This window comes from Mustela nivalis (assembly GCF_964662115.1).
Source record: "Mustela nivalis genome assembly, chromosome: 8".
Taxonomy (NCBI): domain Eukaryota; kingdom Metazoa; phylum Chordata; class Mammalia; order Carnivora; family Mustelidae; genus Mustela; species Mustela nivalis.
Genome location: NC_139027.1, coordinates 129436705 through 129458627, shown reverse-complemented (window position 1 = coordinate 129458627; position 21923 = coordinate 129436705). Strand labels below are relative to the sequence as shown.

At 49.1% G+C, this 21923-nt stretch overlaps 1 protein-coding gene and 1 long non-coding RNA gene across 4 annotated transcripts in view; one reads left to right on the top strand and one right to left on the bottom strand.

Moving 5' to 3' along the window:
* Nucleotides 1-1274: 1274 nt before the first annotated feature.
* On the bottom strand, nt 1275-15959 carry LOC309871562. 2 transcript variants are annotated; one of them, XR_014315348.1, is made up of 4 exons: nt 15856-15959; nt 12142-12263; nt 4016-4257; nt 1275-3719 (listed from the first exon to the last, which is right to left on the bottom strand). It is a non-coding gene; the product is annotated as an uncharacterized lncRNA (long non-coding RNA). The 2 variants fall into 2 exon arrangements; XR_014315347.1 differs by having other exon boundaries at nt 1275-4257.
* The window catches only part of RIMS4 (regulating synaptic membrane exocytosis 4), a 60522-nt gene continuing 53479 nt past the window's right edge, over nt 14881-21923 (top strand). Inside the window, exon 1 of one of the 2 annotated variants that reach the window (XM_082744703.1) lies at nt 14881-15178. In XM_082744703.1, the coding sequence (XP_082600829.1) occupies nt 15082-15178 (97 nt within the window). In that variant the 5' untranslated portion in view covers nt 14881-15081. The remainder of the gene's footprint in view (nt 15179-21923) is intronic. The other variant, XM_082744704.1, reaches the window with a different exon arrangement.

Below are 21923 nucleotides of genomic sequence, written 5' to 3'. Positions count from 1 at the left end.
GTTTCCCCACCTGAAAATGGACATGGACATGGCAATAGCCATCTCATTGGATGCAACTGCAAGGTCTAATTGAGGTAAATGTAAAGACCTTAACATATTGCCTGGCACCGAGTGAACATCCAGTAAATGTTAAGCTGCTATTATTCATCTTTGTGTTCACTTCCAATTATTTCCTTAGGAGAAATTCCTAGAAGTAGAATTGCTGGATCAAAGAGTGCTTGTCTTTAGGGTTTTTCACACAGTCTGCCAAATTGCCCTCCAGAGAAGCTGTGCCAATTCACAGAACCACCAGCTGTGCAGGACGGCACCCTTCCACCACACTCTCAACAATCAGTATCACCATAAAGAAGAGAGGGAGTGAGCAAGCAAAAACAAAGGGAAGGAGAAAGCAAAAAAGAAACCTCGCCAATCAGATAGGTGTGTGTGTGTGTGTGAAATCCCTTATTGTTGTTTTGTTTTCTAGTGAGATTGACCATTTTCTTTTCTTATATTGGCCCTTTGTTTTTCTTCATTTGGAGATTTGCCTGCTCAGGTCTTTGGCTATTTTTTTCTTGGGATATGTGCTGATGTTTCAATAATTGGACTGTTACCTGGTTTAAGAAGTCCTATTCTTCCTTGTATGGACTGCAGTTACTGTGCTGGGTCTTTGGCCCTGCTCCTCATTCCCAAGTTCCTACCTTGGTTGTCTACCTGAAGTCCTGGTCCCTTTAGGTTTGGGCTTCTGCTTCATTCTTGCCAGGACCCATTTCTCTCTCACTATCCCATAACTTGCCAGCCTGAGATGGATAGTGCCCAGAGAAGCTAATAATCCAGTGTCTCTTTTTCCCTTTAAATGCATGTTTGCTCAACATTTGCTTAGAAGGGAGGCTGGTTGAAGCATAAGAAAAGAGGTGGGAAGGAAGAATCGTTGTGGCAACAAGCAATTCAGCTCTGCCCCAAACTTGCATGACTGGCTTGAGGAGATTAGCGGCCTGTAGTTGAGCAGACCCATCTTCCTTAGAAGGCAGTTTAACAGTGCAAATCACCTTTTCCCTCCCCCAATACCCAAGCAGTTTAAGTATCCCTTTCAAATGAGCATACTGGTATCCTTGAAAGGAATCCAGGTCAGTACAATTCTTTCCATCTCATTTTGTAGGCAAGGTTGTTTCAAAGCCTCAGAGATGCACAGCACTTTTGACAGATTCGAACTCTTGTCAACTGACCATCTGATGATTGCTTTCCTGGTTCCACCAGGTCGTGGTAGGGGACATTTTTGTCCTGGTAGGGGACATCTTTGGGGTCATTCCTTGCCAAAGACGTGATCCAGGATACAGGGTCATGAAGGGAAGTGTCTAAAAAACTTGGCTGTCCTGAAAGAAGATACTATTCCCATCTATTAAAATGGAGAATATTAAAAAAGAGAGCGAGAGGAGAGAAAATGAATTATCTAGAAATTATCTTAGCCAAGCATGTCAGAGAAAGCTCACTAAAGGAGAGGTTTATTTCTTGGATAAATAGAGATATGTTTGTGAAAGGAAAGGCACAGCATTGTCATGGTGTCAACACATATAATTCTAACAAATATTTGGAGAGAGAATTTGGATAAACCAATTCTAAAATTTGCATGGAAGAATAAGTTTCCATGAGTAGCTAAGACAAAGTAGTCTCAAAAAAAGAGCAAAGATGGGGATCTTACCCTACCAGATATTAAGATATAGTATAAAGTCTAATTTTTTGTAGTGTAAGCAGTACAGACCGATGGAACAGAAGAGAAGAATCCAGAAAGAGACCCATGCATGTTGATATTTGGTATGTGATAGAGGGGGCAACATAGATCAGTGGGGAAAGGATGGATTATTTTAATGGTGTTAGGAAAGTGACTCCACTGTATGGGAAAAAAAATAACATCATATCTCATACTATGTAAAGACAAATTTCAGATAGCTTAAGAAGCTATAAAAAATTGAAAGGCAAGTCTTTATGGTATTGAGTTAGGAAAGTATTTCTTAAGATGCAAAACCATAAAGGAAATAACTGATGGATTTCTGTTCAATAAATAGCATCATGAAGTTAATGAATGATTAACAGTCTGGGAAAAGGCACTTGTAGCATATGTACAATAACAGATGATAAAAAAATTAAAATCTCAATTATAAGGGAAACTTAGTAGCAAACTCACTTTCTGAGGAACTCAAGTTTTCTTACAGGCAAACTCACTTTCTGAGGAACACAAGTAGTGAATAAACATATGAAGAAAAACAACTTACTAGAAATCAGAGAAAGAAAAATAAAAACAGTGACATTCTACTTTAGATTCATCAGACTGGCAAGAAAAAAAAAAATCAAGTGCTGGCCAGGATGGAGGGCGATGAGAACCTAATGCATTGTAAATTAGCATAGCCACTCTAAAGTGTCATTTCCAAGTATTTCATGAAACTGAATATATTTTACTCCATTATTTTTCAAACTGTGAGTCATGGGCCATTAACAGGTTACAAAATTAGATTAGTAAGTTGTGATCAATGTTTAAAAAAGGAAATTGAGTTAAGTAGAATAAAACACACAATAATGTTTTTCTTATGATAAGGATAAGCACTATTTCACTAAACTTTTGTTTCAATTGTGTTCATGGAGAGACCCTTACCAGATTCTGATGTAAAAAATATATTTCTTACAATGTGTCATAGTCAAAAGAGTCGGAAAGACACAGCTAGTCCTGTGTCTTTGGGACCCAACAATCCCACTTGTGCTTAGAAACTCTAGCAGAGATAGAGAGACAGGTATGAAGATGTTCATCACAGCATTGTTTATAACAGCAACATGATGGCAACAAGCTCCATCAGTCTGCAGGTGAATCTCAAACATAAAGACAACAATTAAACAGTTGTTAAAAGAAATGACTTTGAGTTACCTAAGTTAGCACAGATCTCAGTAAAAAACAAAAACAAGAACAAAACACTCGTATTGATTGAACAAAAAGGGGCAGTAGAATGTAATACGTAGCACAGTAGCCTTTACATGAGATTTTATAAATGGCCTCTCAAAGCAATATTGTATATTGTTTGGGGATACACACACACATATATAAACAAAGGTTTTGAGGGTGGATTGTCCATGCTTCCACGTCTGACATGTGAAGTGGGTGCCCGGTGGTGGTGGGGAGTGGGAGCTAGGCAGTCATGGGACTGTGAAAACAAACACCAAAAAAAAAAAAAAAAAAAAAAAAAATCACAAAGAGAATAGCTCATTTGAGAGAATGAGGAAGTATGTCATATGCTTCTGGAGAGTGAAGAGTGGGCCAATATTGTTCCGGGAGATTTGTCAATACTTATTACAAGCTTCCAAAACATGCATCATTTTAACCTGTGCGTCCACGTCTAGAGAAGCTATTAAGTGTATGTCCAACAGCTGAACTGCAAAGAGCATTTCTTTGAATTTCAACATGAGACTGAAAACATTAAATCATATGAAATGTTATTCAGTAATTTAAAAGAGTGGCATAGAGGTATATTTACGGTTGTGGGAAAATGTTCATGATAGGAAGCTAAGTGGAAAAAAACAGATCACAGGCCATGAAACTACTTACAGTACTAGACCATTAAAAAATCACTTTATATGAAACACAGTCAAGGTGGGGGGAAAGGAGAAAACACATCAGGTTAAAAAGTGGCTGTCTCTGGGTAGCATGATGAAAATGATTTTCAATTTTGCCTTTGTTCTTGTTTCCTTCCCACAATTTCCTGAAAGGTGCAAAAATTATTTTTGTGATAAAATTCATGTATTTTGATTTGAAAATTGAGCAGGCTACCCAGATGATTTGTCAAATGGAAGAAACTAGGTTGAGAAGAGAGAATGAGGCATAAAACTATCAGGATGGGAAACTAGGAGACAGGCAAGAAGCTTAGAAGCATGGAGGGTAAGGAGAAAGTCTAGAGAATAGAGGGTCTGGCAGTGTCTTATAGGGACCTTGCAGCCTAGGGGCTTGGCCCAGAGAGAGTGGTCAAGGGGCAGAGTCTCAACTCTGACCCAGACCTACCTCTTGCAGCCAGCTTGCCAGTCTTCAGATGCCCAGTGGCCAGGACTCCATCATCTTTCAGCCTTGATCCTTCATCACTGTTCTGTTTGTCAGGCTGGGAGTGAAGATCCCCCAAGTATGGAGCTCTGTTTGCCATGGGGAAGTTCAAGCTTCTATCAGCCTCAGCTAGGTGCAGCCAGCTGGGTCGCATGTCATAGCCTCAAGTCTAAAGGATATAAATGAGCCATCCGAATGGGCAGGAGCTGGAGAAGCAACGGGACAGAAAGAATGTCTTAGTCATGAACTGCTAAGTATCAAATTACCATGTACATAAGGATTTACACACACACACACACACACACACACACACACACACACGTTTATTAGTTTCTGTGGGTCAGGAGTCTGGGCAAGGGTCTGCTGGATTTTCTGCTTCAGAGTCTCTTGGGAGGCTGCAGTCTAGGTGTTGGCCTGGACTGCGGTCTCATCTGCAGACTCAAGGAAAGAAGCATCTGCCCCAAGCTCACATGATTGCTGGCAACATTTGGTTCCTCTGGGCTTTTGGATTGAGGGCCTTTGTTCTTAGTGGGCTGTTGGCCAGAGGTTGCCCTTGGACCTGCCTGACATGACCCCTTGCCTCATCAAGCATGCAAATGGAGAAGGGCAAGAGAGAGAATGTCAGCACTGTGGATGTCACACTGAACGTGATCTAATCGTGGGCGTGACATCTCATCGCTTTGGTCTCCTGTTACAGGTTGCAAGCAATTCACAGGTTGCATCCACACTCAAGGGTATTCGTGGGTACTCGGTGCATGGGCATGGATCCAGGGTGCGAGGATCATCTTGGAGTCGACCCACGAAAAGGGTAACCCAGAGAACAGCAAGCTGAAACAAGAGGGTGTGAGATTAAGGAATGGGATGGGAGTCCCTGGGGACAGGATGTCCAGAGCCATCTCAGTTATAGCCCTGAAAAAACATCCTGGGCAACCCCTCTATCCCAGGGAAACCAGAACAGTTGATCATCCCGCCTAGCAGGACACAAATGATGTTAGGCAGTGTCACACTACCTAACGTAGAGAGTCTCTGTTTCATGGACAAAGTCTTTACTTGGCGATGCTGTGTCTTACCACTTCTCTAAGACCATCAACCTGTCTTTTATCAAAGACATCTCTGTCTTCGGACCCAACCCTTCTGCAGGCTAGAGTATCTCCCTATAACTAAATGTTGCTTCAGTTTTGTCCTATTTACTTATCTGGTTACTTTCAATTTATGGCAAGTGATACTGGGTTCTTCATTTATATAGTGTTCTGAAATTTTCAACTCAAATACATGCATTTAAACAAAAATTAAGTCAGTTTAAGGAATAGCAGAAAAATAATAATGTCTGTGGCTGATGATCATTGCACAAATCTGGACGGCCAGTACCACCTGCCTCTCCTGTCCATTAGTACCCGCGTGACCACGTGTGTTCCACCTTCCTTGTCATTCATTCACATCAGCCACCCTGGCCTCCTTGCCTTCTCCTCAGGCCAGCAGGCACACTCCCCAGCACAGGGATTTTGCACCTTCTGTTCCCTCTGCCTGAAACATTCTTTCTCCAGTTGTCTGCACGAGTCACTCCATGACTTTCCTCAAATGTCACTTTCTCATGATGTCTTCGCTGGCCATCCTGCATGACATTATCAGTTCCACTCTGGACAGTCCCAATTATCCTTCTCTATTTCATAGACGTTTTTTCAATAGGACTTACTGCCATCCAAATGCTATGGTTTTTTTTTTTCTTGCTTATTTCTCTTCTTTATTCTGTTTCTCCCCATTAGAATATCAGTTTCATGAGGACAGAAAATTTTGTCTGTTTGAGAATTGTTTTCTGTACTCCCCAGGACATAGAATGGTGTCGGGCTCAAAGAGAGTGCTCCGTAAATCCTCTCCAAGGGCTTTGTGATGTGGTTCGCAGGTATAAGGCTGGGGAGATGGCTGTCATTACCTTACTCCTCTCCCGCACGTTTCCCCCATGGTTCAAGACCTGCACTCATATTCTTCCTTCCTGTCTGCCTCTTTTCCCGCCAATCAGAAACAAAGACACCTGCCAAGAAAATCAACATTCAGGGGCGCCTGGGTGGCTCAGTGGGAAAGCCTCCGCCTTCGGCTCAGGTCATGATCTCAGGGTCCTGGGATTGAGACCCGCATCCGGCTCTCTGCTCAGCGGGAAGCCTGCTTCCCCCCCTTTCTCTCTGCCTGCCTCTCTGCCTACTTGTGATCTCTCTCTCTGTCAAATAAATAAATACAATCTTAAAAAAAAAAGAAAATCAACATTTAGATGTGGCTTGGACAAGCTCTGGCTGAGTCTGGGGTTACTTGGTATCCAATGAAACATATTAAAGAGATGTAGGAGAATGTCGAAGAATCACTGGCAGGAAATAGAGTCAGATATGTATATCCATGGGATGCTTTTGGTCACCCAAAACAACAACAACACGCACATGCAAAACCCCCACTAAACACAAAAAATTAAAAAAAACCCCAAAGCCCAAAGCAAAAATGCATTAAACAATAATGAGATGTATGTGCTAACACTTAAACACCAACCCACTAAGTAGGGCAGCTCCAAGGTTGGTTAATTCAGTGGCTCAATGACATCATTAAGGATCTGGGTTCTTTCACCTGTTCTGCCGTCCACTGTTGCAGCTTTGTCCTAATTTAGCTTCCCTCTTGGTTGCAATTAGAATATGTCCAGCCATGGAAAAGGTGATGTTTCTCTCTCGTGTCCATTTTTCAAGAGTGCAGGCACCTTTCCAAGTAGCTGCTTGCCCCCAAAATTTCACTCGATTCACAATGGTCAGAACTGGGTCCTAAGCGTACACCAAACATGGGCCAAGAGAGATGTGGGGTTTGTCATGGAAGGTGACTTAAGGGGCAGGAAGATGGATTTGGGTGGGTAACCTACCATGTAGGTTTCAGGTGACCTCATGTAGGAATGGAACCGGGACCTGAAGTATCAGGCATCGAGGTCGCCTGCTCCCTATTCCCACAGCTTGATTTGCTCTGTTCATTTGCACAGACTTCTTTTTCGCTCCCCTGCTTCTCTGGGCAACCTGGCTTTCTTCACTCTCATGATCCATGGCTCAGACAAGGCTCTATTACCCTCAACTTCAGTCTCCTTCCCATTGAAGTACAAACACCCAGTAGGGAAGGCGTTCAGCTGGGAAGGCGAATGCTGTAACAGACACGTTTGAAATCTCAACAACTTCAGACAATACGATTTTATTTCTTGCTTACATCCCAACCCAATGTGGGTCAGAGTGCCTGTGTGTGCGTGTGTGTGCGTGTGTGTGTGCGCACGCGCTCGCATGCATGCGCTGATGGAGGGTGACCCATGAAAAACAGCAGCACCTTCATTCTGGGGCTGCTACAGGTGAGGCCTTGCTTGGGGGCACCCCAACCGGGTCTGCAATAAAGCCCAACTTTGTCTGCTGTCTTCCTGGCTCCCACAATCTCCTCCCTCTCTCTTGCTTCTGCCTCTACCTCTTTGGTTCTTGCGTCTCTCTGTTACTCTGTCCCTCTCTCTTTTCTAGTCTCTGTCTCTTTCTGCCCTTTGTTCTTGTTTTTCTCTGTCTCTTGTCTGAAGGGGTGGTTTATTGGATCAGAAATCACACCCAGTTTTTTTTTCTTTCTTTTTAAAAAATCATTAATACTCCTCACCAACTAGTAACTGAAGATACTCTTTGTGAAGAAGGGAAGAAGGTGTGTACCTGCTCCCTCTGCTCCCTATTCCCACTACACACTTGCTCCCTGGAGCACACCAGATGCTTCTCCAGAGGGAGAACAGAGCCTGGAAGTCATAGGAAGGAAGCCGCAGAAAGCAGGAGACTGAGCCGTGCAGTGGTAACAAGTCTCAGCTTTGTCCCAGCTCTGTCTGGCCCTCCAGATGACCCAGGACTGCCATCCTACCTAACTATCGGAGCTCTTGGCAGTTTTTAAATTACAGGTGTGCTCAGAATCTCCGTAAGGCAGATTCTATGGTGAGGATGCTCTATCCATTCCATGGGTCCAAGGAGGGCACAAGCTGTATCCAAGGTCACACGGGAAGTTGGTGGTAGAGGCACTTAATGGGTTCTGCTATAGGGAAGGACTCACCGGTTTCTAGCTCAGGGGTGGCCCTTAGCAAAGTGTTATTGTGAACTGGCTGAAATATACCGGCCACTGCAGTGATGATGATGATGATGATAGTTAATATAGTAAACCTACTATGTGCTCGGCAGTGTGCTAAGTGTTTATATGCAATAGCTCATTTCATTTACCCCACCCCTCCCAGCCCTTTCTGGTAGATACTTGTATCATCTCCATTTTATAGGTGAGAAAACCGAGATACACAGAAATTTGGTAAATTGCCTAAGAGAGAAAACCACACAGCTAGTAAATGTCAGTGCAGTTGAGATGAATAGGTAGGTGGCTGGATGGAGGGGTGGCTGGATGGATCGAAGAATGAAATAACGGTTAGGTCATTGGTTAGGGACTTGGAGTTATAACATAAACGATTTTAATATCTCTAGGCCTCTCAGCTTAATCATGTATTAGCCACTTGAAGACAAGGAGTAAGTCAAGGAAATACTAAATTCTCTCTCAAGCTACCAGTCTGCATGAACAAGCAGCATTCACGCCCAGTCAAGGCTAAACTCAGACCAACCAGGATGCAGAGAGGCAGATACAAGTGCACAGGAACAGAATCTTACAATGATATACAAGTATAACTCACAACCTGTTTACACACACACACCCACCCACCCCCACACACACACATGCCCCAGGATGCATGGTACCTTTAAGACCGGACTGGACTCACTTCACACAAGAACACACACCTTGCAAGGACATGTTTAGGGGCAAGGTCATTCACAGACAAGGACACAGATATGCAGAAATGCCCATCTCTTCTGGGATATGCACACATAGACACGTTTTACACACACATGCACCAGCACACCCACACACCCACAGAGATATTTTACACACACACATACACGCACAAGCACACGCACACACACACCCCAACACAGACAGGATCAGTCTCTCTCTGACAAAGCTGCAAACCAGGCCATGTCAGGTTTAGCTATATTCTAGCCACTTACTCCTTTTTCTAGAAAGGCACTCACCTGCATCTTGATAAATGTGCAAAATCTAGGGACCTCATCCCTCAAATGCTTTGTCTTAGAGAACTATTAAACAGGAGATGTTCCATCCACATGAGTGGTTTTCTCTTGATGCTTTGAAGCTGGGCAGTGTCCCTGTCTTTCCTTTTCCTTCCTGGTCTTCACTAGTCCAGTTCATCTCTTAGTCTGGCTCAGGTCATCTCTGGAACTTCCTCAGGGTTAGCCTTTCTGGACCCTCCTCAGCCTTGTCCTTTGTTGCCTCCTGCCAATGCCCGGAGACTTAGGACCCCGGGGGGGGCCCCCTCCGTCCTTCACTTCACCTTTCCACAGCTCAGCCTCCCCAGCCTCTCCTGGGGAGGAAAGAGTCAGTGGTCTTTTGGTTCAAAGTAGGACTTATCTGAACAGGAGGAGGAAGGCATCCCTTTGAACTGACTCCAATCTATTCCTTCCAGAGAAGCCCCAGAGGTTATTTGAACATGCACATGTATGGGCAGTGGCTTTATTTTATTTACTGATAAATATAAATACAAATAAATATGTCTATCTTCTCAGGGCCAAGAACAGTGCTGGGCACAGAATAGGTGCCATTCTCAGCTTAAACACCACCTCCCCAGGGAAGTCTTCCCAGATTCCCTCAGGCAGGATTAGATCTGTCCTACCCCCTCACACACTTGCAGGTGCAGACACGCACACACATGCGCTATAAAGCACATAAATATCTATCTTGTATGACACTCTCATCACAATTGTAATTGAAATTATTATTACAATAAAGTGAGTATATCATGTTATAATTAAATAATTATTGGCATAATTATATGTTTAATGTTGCCAGTTTATAAGCGCCATGAATTCAGGGACTGGGTTTGTTTTATTCCTCCGTGTGCATTTAGGGCTGAGTACAATGACGAGACTGGGTGGACCCTGCAAATTACTCAATGTATGTGTCTATTAAGTACCTACGATCTGCCTGGCAGTAAATTTACATCCCATCTTCACCATGACTTGGCAAAGTGAATGCGAATTATGCTCATTTTTTGATGGGAACCCTGAGGGGACTTGCCCAAGGTCACACAGCTAAACTAAGGATAGGCACTTAAACTCAAGGCAGGCAGTCCTTCTTCAGCTCCGATCTACTGAGCTGTCTGGCCCTTGGCACCCTCCCTTTCCCTGGGCTGGGAAGCCCACACCACCAGTTTGTTCCTGACTCCTCACTGTTCCCTGTTCCAGACTCACCACTTCCCCCACCCACCATCTCGAGCCTTCCCACCATCAAACTTGTTCTTAGAACACATGATTCATACTCAGGTACGAGTAGTGGACAACTTAAGATTTCCTGTGGGAAAAATGATCTATTTACAAGGGATCAAAGATTTAAACTTACAGGGCCAAACCTTACTGGGGGAATTTTAGGCATGAGCTAACCAAGAAAGGAGAATTCACACCAGGAGTCCACTGCCTATATTGCTGGCCAGAGGCCAAGTCTGTTTCCGTTGGCTGCCTCTCCTCCTTGACACTGCCAGCTTTGTCTGCATTCACCCCAGGGGCCCCCTGCCTCTCTTGCCGGGTGAGACACAACCTGGAGCACAGCAGGAAGAGCACTGGCCAGCTCAGGACACGTCTGTTGTGGCAACAGCTCTGCACCCATGGGCTATGCAGTTTAGGGAGTCCCTTGCACTTTCTGGGCCTCAGTTTCCCTCTCTCCCAGCGGAGGGACGAACTGGATGACCTTTCCGATTCCACCCAGCTCTGGACGTCTGCCTCTAACAGATGGGGCTGTCCGATCCCAAGCTCACACTTGCAGAACACGCACTGTGTTTGGGCACTGTTCTAAGAACTCCACATTTATAACTCACTCTGTGATGACACTCACACTGGGAGGCATTGTCCCCATTTTACAACTGAAGAAACAGGCCCGGAAGAAGTTCATTTGCTCGCTCAAGGTCATGATTCCATCATGGCCTACAATATTATCCCCGGACTTAGGGTGTCAAACGACCACCATTTATGCTGTGGCCCAGGAATTTGGGAAGGGCTCAGCGGAGCAGCTCCTGCTTGTGTGTTCGTCATGCAGCTGCCATTGGATGTCCGTTGGGGCCGCATCAAAGTTAGACACCAGAGATCACTCACTCACAAGCCTGGGAGATTGTTGTTGGCTGTCATCTGGGGGCTCAGCTGGACCCACCGAGGCCTCTCTAGCAAGCGTGGCTCAGGGTAGTCAAGGTCCTTATGTGGATGCTGGCCTCTCCCAGAGTGTGCAACCCAAGTGAGCCAGGAAGAAACTGCAGGAAACTTTCTTTCTTTCTTTTCTTTTTTTTTTTTTTTTAAAGATTTTATTTATTTGACAGACAGAGATCACAAGTAGGCAGAGAAGCAGGCAGAGAGAGAGAGGAGGAAGCAGGCTCCCTGTTAAGCAGAGAGCCCGATGCGGGGCTCAATCCCAGGACCCTGGAATCATGACCTGAGCCAAAGGCAGAGGCTTTAACCCACTGAGCCACCCAGGTGCCCCTGCAGGAAACTTTCTGACCTAGCTTTGGAAGTCATGCATGCCACTCACTGCATTCTACTGGTTCCAACCCAGTCACTAAGGTTGACCCAGACTTAAGTGGAGGGGACAAAGACCCTACTGTTCAGTGGGAGAGTGGTCAAAGGATGAACACACAGGCTTTAAAACCACCACAGCGACTCAGATGATAAGTGGAAAAGCTAGAATCTGAGCCTCCAAGCGGGGTCTGCAGGCTGAACCAGCACACATGTCTACTTTCAACATTTAGGTGTGTTTTCTGGGAGTCTCACTGCTGGTCAGACAGACATGCCTCATGGGTCCCTGAGACTTCTTCTCCAGCTCCAGGCCAGCCTTTCCTGGCCTCTATGTTGTCCTGTCCCTTCTCTAGGCCTCAGAGTGCTGCTCTCCCTCGGGCCTGTCTTCCTTCTGCTACAGTCTTAGTGGCCAGCAGAGCAGTGGCTGGAGCACTGGCATTCCCTGCTCTCTGTCACCTTGAGTGTGTCATTTCTCCTCTGAAAGTCTCTGTTCTTCATCCGCCAGCTTCGTGGGAAGGTATTCATCCAATCAAGGATCTACTGAGCACCTGCTTTTTTGCTAGGCATTCTTCTAGGCTCTGAGTAGGAGAGAGAGAGACATTAAGCAAATAAGCACGAAAAAATATATGTATAATGCCATATACATATGATATGTCAGATAGTGATCAAGGCTAGAGAAAAAAATAAGGCAGAGTAAGGAGGACTAGGCATTTCAGGGAGGGGTATCGCTACTTTACAAAGGATGGTGAGGGAGGACTTTATAAAAGAAAGTGATGTTTGAGCACAGGTCTGAGACAATGAGCCACACAGCTCTCTGGAGGGAAAAGTGTTCCAGCCAGAGGGAACAGCAAGGTCAGGACAGTGGGTCTGGAGCTGAGGGAGCCAGAGGAGTGGTAAGAGGTAGGCCAGAGAGGGAGCAGAGCCAAAGGACTTAGGACCATGTCCAATTTGGACTTTTACCCCTAAGTGAAATGAGACCATGGAAGAGTGTTTGGCAAAGGAGCAGCCCCCTCTGATTTCCGTTTTTGACATCCTGAAACTGACCTTGAAGAAAGAGGAGGCTGTAAGCAAGAACCAGAGGGCCATTTCTAGGAGTTAAGGGCAACTCTAGAGCAACTCCCCAGCAAAAGGCCAGCAAGGAAACAGGGGCCTTTTCCCACAGCTACAAGAAACTGCAGGCTGCTACTGACCTTACATTACAATTGTAGTGAGCTTACAGGTTCTTTTTTTTTTTTTCCCCTAAAGATTTTATTTATTTTTTTGACACACAGAAATCACAAGTAGGCAGAGATGCAGGCAAGGGGTGGGGGGAAGCAGGCTCCCTGCTGAGCAGAGAACCCATGTGGGGCTCAATCCCAGGACCCTGGGATCATGACCTGAGGCTTTAACCTACTGAGTCACCTGGGTGCCCCACAAGCAGATTCTTCTGCAGAGCCTCCAGACAAGAGCCCATCTGGCTGATACATTGTGAGGCCCCAAGGAAAAAACTCTGTCGAAACTGCTAAGATTTCTCACCTACATGACTGTCCACTAATACACGGATGTTGTCAAGCCTCTTACTTTGTTATGCAACAACAGAAAACTAATGCACGTGTTATGTTAATCCTCACAGCCATCCCAAATAGAGGGTCTCCCCAACGAACAGATGACAGAACACATCAGTGAGGTGAAGGGCTTTCCTCTAGGCCACACAGAAGGGGAGTGTCACAGCTGGGATTGAAACTCTGGGATCTTGCCATCTCCCCAGGCTGCTTTGTAAAGAGTGTGTGAGAGCAGCTGGCAGAGGTTAGACATCTGAGGGTTGGCTGGATGGGGACCTCAGGCCCTAGGTTAGAGAATGGAGTTTGGATTTCTGACTGTGATTGTGTTCATCCTGGGGGCTTTGAGTGTCTGAAACCATGTGTGTGTGTGTGTGTGTGTGTGTGTGTGTGAAGATTGTGGGTCCTGGAGGCAGATATGTGGGTGTGTCTGTGTGGGCATGTGATCCTGGCAGAGTGTGTCTCATTGTGTGTGCGTCTGAGGGAAGGGATCTGCCACTGGGAATGACCGAGGCTGTATGTCTGTGTCTGGGTGTGAGCACATGTGCCCACTGAAGTGTGTTTGAGTGACTCTCTCGGTCTGAAGGTCACCGTGTAGGAGTTGGCCAGTGTTTGCTAGCATTTGTGTGTATGAGTGAATCAGTGCTCAGGGAGTCCATGTCAGGGGCACTGAGTGTCTCTGTGTGCAGATCTCAGAGTGCATCATCGGAGTGTGTGAGTGTGTCTCTGTGTGAATTTTAGGATGTCTGTGAGTGGTGTGGGTGCTTGAGTGTGTGCGTGCCTGTCTGAACTCTGTGGGTTTGTGTGGGATCTGAAGGTCTCCCTGTATGGCAGGGAGAGGCGCAGCGTGTGTGTGGGGGGGTCCTTGGTTTTCACTCTGAGTGCCTCTGCAGGTCTCCTTGAGAGTCAGAGTGAGTGTGTGGGTGTATCTACCTCTGTGGATCTTGTGTGAGAATCTGAGGGTGTCCACAGGTGTAGGTACCTGTGTGGGTCTCTGGAGACTGTCAGGGGACAGATTCAGCAAGTGTCTCTATGAGTGAGTGACTTTGTGGGTGCATCTCTCTGGGTGTTGTGAGTCTGAGGGTGTCTCGCAGAGAGAATGCACTCGTGTGGGAGCCTGTTTGAGCTGCCCTGAGGGTTCACGTGGAATCTGAGGGTCTCTGTGTGGGAGGCTGAGTGCCGCGCGCCGATCGCTCTGAGGGTGTCCGTTCTGAGCCTGTCTGCGTCCCCCGGTGAGGCCTGTCTCGGTCGGTGCCTGGACGCCTGCATCCGGGGCGAGTCTGAGGGCTGAGTGTGGGGTCGGGACAGAGCTGGGAGCACCGCCCCGGGACCAGGGCGCAACCCGCTCCGCCCGCTCCTCCCATGGGGCGCGCACACCTGCCCGGCTAGGGGCCGTGAGGAGGGGCCCCGCCGGCGCCCTCCCAGCTCCCACGCCCCCGCGCGCGGCGCCCCCTCCCCCGGGCGGCGCCGATTGGCTGCGGCTGCGGCTCCGAGCCCGCCCCGCGCGGCCGGCTGGGGGCGCCGCGGGCCAGAGCGCTGCGCCGCCACCTCCGCCGCCGCCGCCGCCGCCGCCACCACCACCACCACCACCGCCGCCGCCACCACCGTCGCCGCCGCCGCCGCCGCCGGGAGCACAGCGCGCTTCGGGCTCCGCGCGCCGCCCGCTCCCGGCCCGCCCGCAGCCCGCCGGCCCCGCCGCGCCCGCCAGCCCCGCCGCGGAGCCCCGGCCTAGCCCCGGGCAGCCGCCACCACGCCGCGCGCCGTACTCCGCGTCAAGAATGGGGCGGCCAAGCTGCCCAAGCCGCCCGCCGCCGCGGCTGCCGCCGGCGCGGCCGAGGCGCCCGGCGCCGGCGCGGGCATGGAGCGCTCGCAGAGCCGCCTCAGCCTGTCCGCCTCCTTCGAGGCGCTCGCCATCTACTTCCCGTGCATGAACTCCTTCGACGACGAGGACGCGGGTAAGCGCGCGGCCCGCCCCCATCCCCGGTTGGGGTGTGTGTGTGTGTGCTGGGGGGTGGCCCGGGGAGCCAGGGCCGGAGGCCCCCTGCTCGACCCGGTGCGCCCTGAGAGGGGCCCGCTCTCTCCTCCCTACCCACAGCCCTGCTCAGGATACGCCCCCACCCACGGGGCCCCAAGGTCTGCCTTCCAGCCTCCAGCCGCCCCCAGGGACCCCTAGGCCCTCTGCATTCGTCCCCTTCCCGCAGGTGGGCCCCTTAGGGTCGTCTGGACCAGCTCTGTTTACTCATCTGAGCCTGCTGGATGCCCCCTGTCTTGCTCCTGGATCCGACCTGCCACCCTCCCTGAGATTCCCTCCTGTCGCGCCCACACCTCGAGCCCCGGGGCTTTGGCTGCCTCACCCCTGGGGCTCCGACGCGCACCCCGCCGCTGGAGGTGGCGCGCAGACCTTACCTTTCCATCTTTGCCTTGCCTGCGTCCAGAGGCTCCCCCAAGACCCCCCGCCCTGCGCCCAAGGCCTTAAGCGTCCTCATTTGGCTTTCTTCCCTTCCCCCGGAGGCTGGGGATCCAGACTCCTGGTTCCTATCAGACTGGGGCGGACCGCGGAGAGACTAGCTGGGTGCGGCCTTTCCTCCCATCTGGTCCCAGAGGGAGGCGTAGGGCGGCGCCAACTCCTCACCTGCGCACCGCCCGGAATGTGCCTGGACCTTGGGTGCTCTTGTCGCTGGAGTAGCCCTTCTCGGTGGGCTGAACCCGGCCACCATCTAGCGGCCCAAACCTCGCGCTCCCGGGCCTGCGCGCAGCCTCAGCCAGAGCCCGAGGGGCGGGGTAATGTAGGGAAACCTGCTCTTTGGGGCCGTGGAACCAGGCAGATAGAACCTGAGGGCTCCAGGTAGATTTCTGTGTTGAGGAAGCCAATCCACCAACAGGTGGGGTAGCTAGAGGGTTTGGGTGAGAGTTCCCCAAGGAGTGGCACATTGGGAGTCAGAACCACGTTCCAGTCTTGCTTCTCTGCTTATTAGCTGTGACCTTGGGCAAGTCATGGTCCCCGTAGCCTCAAATCCTCATCTGTAAAATGGGATAACAGCGCCTAAGACACATGATGCAGTTAGAAGTGTTTTCTGAAAATCTGAGGTAACAGAAGCTGAACATCTGAGAGTATTTGAGTTCAGTGAGAGGACAAAACGGAGAGGGGTGTTTGTGGTAGGGAGGAGCAAAATGGCTTCACAGACACTTTTGAGAACCTGATGAAAATATAGACTATCTCTTCCAAACATACACATATGAACCATCCTCAAAATTTTGTCTGCAGTTTTAGGGAATTTATGGGTCCTGCTTAAGACTCTCTGCCTGCAGGGACCCTTGTCTGGTCTCCCAAGTTATCTGGTGAGACATGGGATGGAGTGGTGGCTAATGGGTGCCCACCTCTTCCTGCTGGAGCAGGATGCAGGCAGGTGGGCTGAAGATTCTCCAGAAGACTTTGTCGGCCAAGTGAAAGAATGAGGGGTACGTGAGGCAGACTCCCGACAGACCTAGAGTTGGGGTTGGGTTAAAGATGGTTATTGCAAAGCCATTTTACAGAATCACCCTTTTGTGGAAAAAGTAAGTGATTAGGCTCAGAGCACTGATGAGCTTGATGTAGCTGGGGGAGGTCATTATTCTGGACAGGGCAAAATGAGAGGAAGTGCGGATGCTGGCTAACACAGGCCTACACTGGAGGAAATCAGGTTAGCATGAGGGCTGGGAGAGGGACCCCCACCAGCACAGGTGAGCTGACTCTTCCACCTTTTGCCTAATGGTCAGAGACTGAAGTTCAACAGGCCACTTGGGTCTCAGGCCGCTGGTGGGGCAGGAGCATGGGTTTGTAGGAGCAGGGACCGTTAGATCTTTTTTCTCCTAAGTCATGCTCCGTGTCCTGGATCAGGTTATCATTGCTGGTTGCAGGCAATGAAGTCAGAATAGTGAACTTCATGAGTAGTAGAGATTTTTTTTTTTTAAAGACCCACCTGATGTTTTTTCCAACAAGTTTCTTCAAATTCTTGTTTTGCACTTGAAAGAGACCTAGACATCATCCTGTCCAACCCCCTTTTGCCCTCAGATGAATATGTGCGTGTGTGTGTGTGTGTGTGTGTGTGTAACCCAAGGTCACCCAATGAAGTAGGCACAAAGCTGAGACTAAAATCAGGTTTCTAGTTCTCTTTCCAGTAAACTACTAACCTTCTGTCTGAAAGAGGATTTTTTCTAAAGCCAAATCTCACTGCGTGGAAAATGGTTCCCAGGTGAGGGGCCCCAGGGAACGGCCGACAGCCAAGAGTTTGGGGTGGGCATCTTGTGCTCATTGTCTGCCCATCTTAAGGGATGCTTTGAATTTGGGAGGGGGAGGGAGATAGTCAAGTTTCATTTCCAGGAGACTAATGAAGTGTTTGGGAAAAATCGGAAGTAAGAAACGTTGTCTTGGTGCTTAATTTCTCTTGTTCTTCTCAAAGTCATTAATTTTCTCCTAAAAAAAGCCTTTTGGATTTATTCTTTTAGAACAGTCCCGTGCTGAACTAATTTCTAAAAGCAGTTTGAATAATCTGTCACATACTGGACAGAGACTGCTTCGGTAGGAGGGCTACTAGACCTGGCTTCGCTCCACCTTCCTCTTCCTTGATCCCTCCCCTGGCCCATTAATGCCAGGCTGTCTGATGGCTCAGAGGTGTGTCCCTGATGGCTTCTGGCTCATCTAGGTGCCTCTTCTTTGAGGCTGCTTCCAAATCCTGTGGACTGCGTCTTGTCCATCACCCAGGTTGAGCCAGAGCCATCTGAGGGCTTTACCTGCCCCTTCAGCTGGTTTCCTGAGAAACTGTGAGAAGCCTATCTCATTAGTCTTAACTGGGCCAGAGTACTTTCCTATATTGGGCTTGGGAGCCTTGGACGTTTTGTGGGCATAGGAAGCAGCTCTTTCCTCCCCCACCTGCCTCCCCTGAGGCTCAGGATGCTGGTCACTGTAGGCTCCTAGAATTCCTCCCAAGGAGCATCTTCCCTCTCTTTGTACTCTGAACTCATTTCTTATGCTGCCTTTGTCCCTTTTCCAAAGATGCTGGGGACTTTAGAGAGACATGACCTGGGGGCATAATTGGGTAGGTGTCATCATTGCTCAGCCTTGTTGGCACTGGCTTTGTAACTGGGGAGTTAGATACATGACCTCAGCTTTTTCATCTGGATGAGGAAGAAAATAATAGCGTGGACCACATAGGATGACCTGCATAGGGTGAACATTTTTAAAATGATTACTTTTCGAAAGGCATCCTCCTAGGTATTTTAAAGATATTAATTCTTTCCTCATAGCAACCCTATAAAATTAACATTTAACAACCCCATTTTCAGATAAGAAAACTGAGGCACAGAGAATATTCATTCAAGGTCACTCAGCCAGAAGTGAGGGAGTTAGGATTTGATCTTGAGGTATCTGACTGAAACATCCATGCTTTTGATTATTATATTGTTTGTGGTCTGCAAAGGGCTTAGTACAGTATCTGGCACGAGGTGGGCTCTCAGTAACAGTTAGCTATCATGTAATTATCAAATAAGACTTGTTTTTGAGCATGACTGTAAAAAAGAATCTGTGGGATTCTCAAAATGTTAGCTTTTATAATTTTTAGAAGCTAATTTTGTTGCATTGTTGTAGCTGTTAAGGCAGCGTTGGATGCGCTTTTTTTGGCAGGGGTTTAAAGATGGGGATTTGGGGGGCTTGCATGTGGAACAAGAGGGTGGGGAGCAGTCCAACTCCCTGTTTCCCTGTTCTTCCTGAACAGTTAATTTTCATCACATCTGTAGTCCTACCCCTGCTGTGGTGCACTGGGGCATGGCTGGGGAGCAAGGGTGTCTCCACTTTCCAACAAATGCCAAAGGGAGTTGTTAATATCAGTGTCTGGAATTGATGATGGTGTCCCCAAGTCTGACCAAGTGGTTTCAGCATCCAATTCTCCCTGGTCTGGGAGAAGGGCGGAGAAGCTGGAGCAGCCAGCTCTGATTTGCCCATAGGATGCTTCGATCCAGCACAGGAGGAAGTTGCCATGGCAACACCGGGCCGGCTACCGGTCCCTCTCTTAGCAGTTAGGGCCACATCTCTGGGCTGCAGAGCCCTTCACTGCACCGCCCTCTTCCGCTCAGGCCAGATCTGGTGGCTGGGGTGGTATGGTAGATGGATCCCACAGACTGGTACCAAAGCCCACTCCCTCTGTTTTTGGACAGAGGGAAATGGAGGGGGTTGTCTGAGTTTCTTCTCCTGGATTGTGGGGTGGAGATGCCTGTATCTTGCCAGACAGATCCCAGGAGAGGGAATTAGAGCTCTAATTCTTGCCCACACCGAGGCACCTGGAACGATAGCACTGGTCGCCCCCCCCCCCCCCATTTACTCCATTTGGCAGAGTTTTCTTTCCCAGACCAAGTGCTAATTTTTGTCCTTGAAATTTGACCTGATCTTTTTCTGAGAAAAAAGAATGTCATGCTGTTCCACCCCTTTAGTGCTAAGAGGGTGGATGAGAAGGGAGTACTTCGGCCTCAGAGGGGGTTAGGGCTGAGTGGATAAGGGGGGATGGTGAGGGAGAGGCCTTAAAGCATCCTTTGGGATCAGGTGCACTTCAGGTGTGAGCCTGAGGTTTTGAAGCCTCCATTCCCACCCTTTTTTCTAGGGCACACCACTTCCTGTCCCCCCCAGCCCCTCCCGCTCCCTCCCCCAGTTTACCACCAAGTGCTGTCATCTTCTTTGGTTTTGGGAGTTGGGCAGAACTCTCTTAAATTTGGGTAACTGAGGCATGGTAAAGAATTGACCCAATGTTCCCCTGGTTCATGTCATGGGGTGGGATGAGAGTATGAACCCAAACCACTTGATCTGAATCAAATTATCCTGAAAGAAGCATCTCGGAAAAATCGGGTGCATGGGGATTCAGCCCTTCCCCCACTCCCAGCGCGCTGCCCTGCAGATCTGCCTGGATGCCGTTCGCACTCTTTCCTTAAATCCCTCTCCGTCCGCCCCCCCACCTTCCCTGTCCCCAGGCAGCCAGACTCCTGGCTCCGGCTTCCTGGAGTTTGCAGAGGCAGGAAGGCCTGTCTGGTTCCGTTGGGTGGGAAGCGGGAAGGAGGGCTCCTCGCGCCGCGGGCTGCTCCCTGGGAGGGTGGTGCTCTGGCTCGCTCCCCACCCGCCTGGGCCCGAGGTGTAGCCGGTTCTGCCGGCAGGCTGAGTGAGGGTGGGGCGGAGGTGTGGAGGAGAGCCGAGTGGGAGCGCCTCGGAGTCAGCTGACCTGCTCTCCAGGCTCTGAGCCTTTTACTTTGCCTCCTCAAACGACTTTTCATTACGACCTTAACAACCATCGTTTCAGCATTTCTTTTAAGAATTGTTGGAAAAGTGCCAGGTGTGGAGAATGTGTTCGCAGGGGTACACACGCGTCCTGCACTGTAATCTGCGCCCCCCCCCCGCCCCCTCCAGGGCTACTCACAATCCCACAGTATTACTCTCAGAGCTCCAGGTCCCCTAGCTCCAGTCACCTGGAGGAACCACACTGCAAACTCCTCTCTCCCCCACCAGTTTACTCCATGGGGCTGGCACTGGACTCCACTGTGGCTCTGGGGCCTTAGACAGGTCCTTTAGCCTTCCCTGGCCTCAGTTTCCTCTTCGAGAAAAAAGGGTTACTTATCCTTGTCTGAGCATTTCTCAGGATGGTAAAAATAAAATGACTGAAAGTGTTGCTTGGCTATGCTCTATGCATTCCATGATCTTACCGAATCCTATAGCAACCAGAAGGGATTGCTACTGTTGCAGGTGTACCCATTTTGCTGACAAGGGAAAGCCAGGCAGTTGGAGTCATTTAGTGACTCGCTTGGGTGGCACAGTGGTGATTCAGCCTGAGGTGTGTTTGACTCCAGAGGCCACTCTGCCTCTTGGCATGAACCCAGAGTCCAGGTGGGAGAGGGTTGTGCACGCCCTGGGGGCTGTGCTTGTGCTGGCAAGTAACAGCAAGTGACAGAGGCTGGGGTGTGTGGGGTCCTGTTCAGATTCACATGTGCCCCTCCAGGGTCCACCGTCCTGCTACAGTCCACCCCAGTCCGCTGATCGCCTTTCTGGGCTTCTTTTCCTGGGTGATCCCCATCACTGGGCTGCCTGGCCTCCTTGAAGAATCCAGTTGTCTGCCGTGGCCCTAGGGGCCGAGCCATCACCTGCCTCTCCAGACCGATGTAGGCCAGTGCTGGATTATATTTAACGCTGTGCTATTTCCACTTGACAGCTCCAGAGCGTCATCCCCCCTCCCATTTTCTCCTTCCTCCCTCCTCCCTTTCTGATTCACTCGGAAACTGACGTGGCTGATGTCAGCGCCTTATTCTTAGCCCCCGTAATTGTAACTGCATTTAGCAGTGCGCACTTCATTAACGGTTTCTGCGATGGGGGAGTGAGATGACTGCGTGCCTGGGCAGGGACACGGGTTGGGGGGGGTGAGGAGGGGGCAGCTGTGCCAGGGACCCTGGCCAGCTGCCTCTTCTGGCCGGACCTACTGGGTGGGTTCCAGGCCTCACTTCTCAAGACTGGAAGTCTTCAAAGGACCCTTGGAGAGCATCAGGTCCATTCCCCTCATTAGGCAAGGAGGGAAACTGAGGCTCAGAGAGGCAGAGTGGTTTGCCAAGGTCATGTGTTAAGGATCCAGGGCTCTGGCCTCTGAGTCCAGGCTTTCTTCCTTAGTATCTACTTATTAACCAATATTTAATTGGCTG